The sequence below is a fragment of the Nematolebias whitei genome, chromosome 20 (assembly GCF_014905685.2).
Source record: "Nematolebias whitei isolate Nwh7 chromosome 20, NemWhi1, whole genome shotgun sequence".
In the NCBI taxonomy this organism is placed as follows: domain Eukaryota; kingdom Metazoa; phylum Chordata; class Actinopteri; order Cyprinodontiformes; family Rivulidae; genus Nematolebias; species Nematolebias whitei.
Genome location: NC_056517.1, coordinates 358,136 through 363,944, shown reverse-complemented (window position 1 = coordinate 363,944; position 5,809 = coordinate 358,136). Strand labels below are relative to the sequence as shown.

At 39.4% G+C, this 5,809-nt stretch overlaps 1 protein-coding gene across 1 annotated transcript in view; it reads right to left on the bottom strand.

Annotated features, from left to right (window-relative positions):
• mbtps2 (membrane-bound transcription factor peptidase, site 2) overlaps positions 1–5,809 on the bottom strand; it is a 45,017-nt gene that overhangs the window by 21,087 nt on the left and 18,121 nt on the right. The window contains exon 5 of the mRNA XM_037694411.1: positions 5,327–5,454. Coding sequence (XP_037550339.1) covers positions 5,327–5,454 — 128 coding nt within the window. The remainder of the gene's footprint in view (positions 1–5,326; positions 5,455–5,809) is intronic.

Below are 5,809 nucleotides of genomic sequence, written 5' to 3'. Positions count from 1 at the left end.
TGCCTGTAGCTGGACTCATCATTGTTTGTGATGCATCCCACCACCGCTGTATCATCTGCAAACTTTACAATGTGACAGCCTGGATGGGTAGCTGCACAATCATACGTGAGCAGAGTAAACAGGAGGGGGCTCAACACACATCCCTGAGGGTGTTCAAGGTTATGGTGGTGGAGGAGAAGTTGTGGATCCTCACTAACTGTGGTCTGTTTGTTAAGAAGTCTAGTACCCATTTACAAATGGAGGGGCTTAGTCCTAGTGTGGATAGTTTGTCCATCAGGGTATCAGAGGGTTTTATGGTTTTCTGAAGAATGCAAACAGTACTGGGAAACACGGTTCACAGTTTTACAGCAGAGAAGGAGCCAAGCGTTCAGAAAATCCAACAGATTTTTCAGTGAAGGGGACAAAAACAAAATGTTTTTGGGCAGAGCTGCTTTGGCAGAAAAAAAGGACCTACCGTACTTAATATTTGGATATTAGTCACAATGTTTTGACAAGTTGGTACAATCAACACAAGAACGTTTCTCAAAAAAAAAAAACTGCAAAACATAACATTGTTCTCTCATTAATTTACCGTATTTTCCGGACTACAAATCATCTTTTTTTCATAGTTTGGACAGTCCTGCGACTTATAGTCTGAAGCAACTTATATACGTTTTATTTTCCCTATTCATAATGCAATTTTTGACTGATGCATTAAATGTTCATTCATACTGACATGAACCAAAGAAAAAACATTGCCATTTGCAGCCACGAGAGGGCCCTCTAGGCTTTTGACAACTATATGTTGTTCCTCTACAGCTACACCACCCACCCCACCCCCAAACATTCACTTCTTGGAGACAACTGAGAAAAACTTAATACAAATAAAATGCCCACAAAAGTGATGTGGAATGAAATTGGTGAATTTACCAGTAACTTCCTTGTCGGACTTGTTGGCTTGTTATGTTATTTAAGCCTGTTCAGGATCCCAGGTATGTTCTCTGTGTCAATGTGATTTCAGATTAAATGTCTGTTCTTGCACTTTGTGAAATACACTACTAAATAAATGCAACTTATACTCCGAAGCGATGTATAGTCCGGAAAATATGGTAATTGCATTCAGGTCTTTTGAAGTGAAGTTCTGTGAAAAGGTCAAACATTTAATATCTTACCTGTTTTAGATAGCTCTCTGAATGAGCTCAGTTTAGGAAAACGTTTAACGTTCTGACTGATTAACCAGTTAAAGGCCAGTCTGAGAGGGGAAATACCAAACTGGATTGATGTATTAAAGCTCAAACATTTCATAGCAGTTCATGTAAATTATATTTTAAACACTTTTTACATTGTCACCAATTTGGTTTACACACCTATTCTGTAAAAACAACAACAACAACAAAAACAAAAACAGATTATTACAGCTGGAAGTGCCCCAGGCTGCACCACTTGTGCTACAGCTAACTATAAACAGTTGTGTAACTATTTGTGTAATAAAACATTTACAAAGCCAAGGATTACAGAATTGTGTTCACATGAAATGCAGTTGTTGTTTTTTTTTGGGCATTGGAGTTGTTTTAGGATGAAAGCCATCCACTTTGAACTGGGCCCCACTGGGACCAGCCATTAGCCCATCAGGTTGATCAGAGCATAGTGGAGTCAGACAACCAAGTTCTTAGCTTTTGTAGATTTCCACTACTTTACAGGTGAAAAATGACCTGGACTCATTTAACATCTTACCTCCACATCAATCTGGTTTCAGGAAACAACACAGCACAACCACTGTTTCACTGAAGGTTCTTAATGATTTTGTTGAAGCACTGGATGCTAAGGATTATTGTGCTGCACTTTTCTTAGACCTGTCTAAAGATTCTGACTCTGTGGATCAGAACATCTTGTGTCATAAACTCTCAGAAACTGGTTTCTCAGAACACACCATTGGTTGGTTCTCTAACTATCTCAGACCGGAGGCAATGTGTTCAACATAATGGTACTTCCTCCACTTATTTAACAGTCAACAATGGTGTACCACAAGGCTCAGTCTTAGGACCCACCCTCTTTACAATCTACATACATAATGTAGGTTAAAACATCCCTAATGCATCCATACATTTCTATGCTGATGACACAGTTGTTTATTGTCGAGCTAAAACAGTTGCTAAGGCTTTCCAGCTTTTGAAATCTGCATTCAACATCATCCAGACTGATTTGTTCCGCCTCAAACTTGTCCTAAATGCCGACAAAACCAAAGGGATGCTGTTTTCAAACAGGAAGTCGGTCCCAGCAGTTTTACCTTTAATTTTATCCTTGAACGATGCACCTGTTTAGTTTGTTGATTCCTATAAATATTTGTGTATCTTGGTCGACTCACATCTCTCTTTTAAGCTCCATGTGGAAAACTTGGTAAAGAAACTGAAAGTTAAACTGGGTTTATTTTTCAGAAACAAATCCTGTCTAACCCTGAATGTTAGGAAACTCCTTGTATCTGTGACTTTCCTTCCCTCCATTGATTACGGTGACATTATTTACATGAACGCTCCTACAAGAACCCTGCAGATGTTGGATGCTGCAGATGTTGGATGCTGTCTATCATGGTGCACTAAGATTCATAACTGGCTGTGATTATCGTACCCACCACTGCACCCAGTATTCACTGGTTAACTGGTCACCATTAACTTCACACAGTCACTCCCACTGGTACATTTTCATCTTTAAATCACTTCTTGGTCTGCTGCCTTCATACATCTCCTCCTACATGTCTCTGTGTGAGTGCAGCTACAGCGTGCGCTCTCAGGACATCATTACCTGCAGTGTTCCCTCAGTGAGGACTGAACTAGACAAAAGGACCTTCTCCTACTCCGCTCCTGTTTCCTGGAATATCTTACAAAAAGATCTGAAGCTCTCGACCTTTGACCTCTCTAAGTGGCTTTAAGAATCTGTTGGACTCCTGGCAGGGACCGATGCAGACATGTTCCTGTTGTTAGTTTTCTACATTTGTCTTAGAATCTAGCTGTTTTTTGTTACCTTTTTCTTTGAGCCATCCTATTTGTTTAAAAAAAAAACTGGAGTATGACTTTTTATAACTGTTTATTGTTGTTGCTGTTGTCCATTGTTGTCATCTTTCTTTGTTGAAATCAGGTCTCTCTTGTAAATGAGTCCTCGAGGCTCAATGTTATTTACCTGTCTAAATAAAGGTTGAATGAAAAAACCTTCTACTTTACTGGGCAATAAATGTAGCTCATGTGACAGAACTGCACTGAAGTGTTTAAATGCCTAAATACTTTGCTCTGTTAGGTAAATAACTTATATTACACATTATACAAAAATCTTGCATAAATATGAATTAAAATTTTATCAAACTGGATGAATATCACCATTAAATGGCCTGATGGGTCTCATGCAGACATCATCCATCCATCATTTTTGTCCACTTCTTCCTTTTTGGGTCACGGGGGTCACTGGTGCCCATATCCAGCAATCACTGTGCGAGAGGGGGGAGACACCCTGGACAGGTCTCCAGTCCATCACAGGGACACAAAAAGACAAATGAGACAAACAACCATTCACTCTCTCTCTCACCTAGAGTCAATTTAGAGTTACCAGTCAGTCTAACATGCATGTTTTTGGTCTGTGGGAGGAAACTGGAGTACCTGGAGAAAACCCACACATGCACGGAGAGAACATGCAAACTCTGCCCAGAAAGGCCCCGCGCCAGGATTTGATCCAGTAACCTTCTGTATTATGAAATTCTTTATCAAAAGGGCTCGTGAAACGGTCGGCACATATTCAGACAAATAGGGAAAAATAAAAGACAGAAGCTGTTACTGCTAGGAGTAATAAGTGTCCTTTATTAACCTGCCACAGAAAACAGCCAAGCAAAAAAACATGTGTACACTCGTACACTCTTAACACACAGATTGATATGAAATAACTTCTCACCGTGACACTGGCCGGGAAGTCGTTTTCGACCCAGGTAAAGAAGAATCACATCAAAATGGCGCATGGCACCAGCGCGCGGCTGATCCATCACAGGACTTCCAAAGATTAAGTTGCCTGTCACACTTCCTTTATACCTTACCGGATCGCGTGAGAGCAGTGCAAAACAAGTTTGATGGTTACCAGAACAACGGATCTAATTAAACCATCATCAAAGCGATGGCTCATCCTTCCAGTAAGGAGCGCCTGTGACCGTAAAAGCGGGCCAAAGCTTCCAGGTCAAGAGCACTCCTAATGCTTATTAAAGCATTCCTAAAGAGCACCCCTCCGTCCCTTCTGCAAACCATCAAAGAGTGTCTAAATATTATAAGCAACACACACACAAAGTATATGTTTGAACAGGCATAAAGGCGACCCAACACCTCATAAAACATAATACAAAATACAATCCCTAATATGTGAATAACACGTTGTATAAGTGTGTTTTCAAACTACATGTAAATGAGTGATAAATTGACATAAAAGCATTAAAATAATCATTTCTATATCACCTTCTCACTGAGAGGCAACAGCTCTACCAACTGAGCCACTGTGTCACCCCTCTTGCAGAAATATTTTCCAAAAGGAAGAAGCAGGTAAAAATAATGGATGGATGAATGGATGGATCTCTATGTCCATCCTGGTCTTGGAACACTGGACTAGCTCTTTACCCTTTCTTATCCTTGATGATGCATGGGAGCTCGCCCAACCTGTCAACATGTTTTGTGGACTGGCCAGCTGGCCAAAGTACCTCTGTTTGTAAGATGGTCACCTGGAGGCTCAAAAGTTAGTTTTCATGAGAAGTGGGTGTGGCCTTTTGAAAGAGAGGTAAGCGACACAGTGTTGCTTCACTCGTACTCACCAAGTTGCGGTCATTCAAAGAGCTTTAGCACAGGTAAGATATTTGTACATAACCTTTTCACAGTACTCCACTTCAAATTATATGAACCATCACTATGAAGCTTTTTTAGATTTCTAAAAGCTTTATACTTTTTTTAAGCATCAAAGGTTGGGTTTGTGACTGCCATGGTCTTTGTGTTGTTTTGGCCCTGTGATTAACTGGGCTTCACACAGACAACCTTATTGGTATCTGGCCTTTCAGTGGCACCAGCAAATCACCCACAATGGAAGGAATCTGTCACATTCATGCATGAATAACAGTCTGCTCCACCAATCAATTTATTAAGCTGCAATTTTCCTAATTGCATGTGGATTGATTTGATAAGATGCAGCTGTCTGGTGTTCAGCTATAAATTCCTCTGAGTGACCTTCATGGCCCAAAAAAAGCTTATAATCTTCTTGATTAATAGCTATGATTGCATATGCTGGCAAATATTCACGCTGCAGTAGAGCACGATGAGGGGATAAACAGTTTTACCTGCGCAGAAGATACGGAGCTGCTGAGTAGGTGACACGAGGTTCAGGTGAGTGGTGAAGAGGTCCACAAACGCACCTGGATACAACACGAACACAAAGATCCCGAAACCGTTTACTCTCACCTGCTCCCTGTGGAGAGAGAAACGGTTTAAGATTAAAGAGATGCCCAACTGTAACAAACAAACAAGCATCCATTATTTTTAAATGAACAGCAAATGGAAAAAAGCGAGATAAGTGTTATTTTTCATATAATTATTATTTCTTATTCTTATGTATTTTGCAACATTTTTAATCAGTTTGAAATTAATGACATTTTAGGTTCAAGATACATATATACATATATATATATATACATATATATACATATATATATATAGATACATATATATACACATATATATACATACATATACATATACATATATATATAAATATACATATATATACACATATATATACATACATATACATATACATATATATA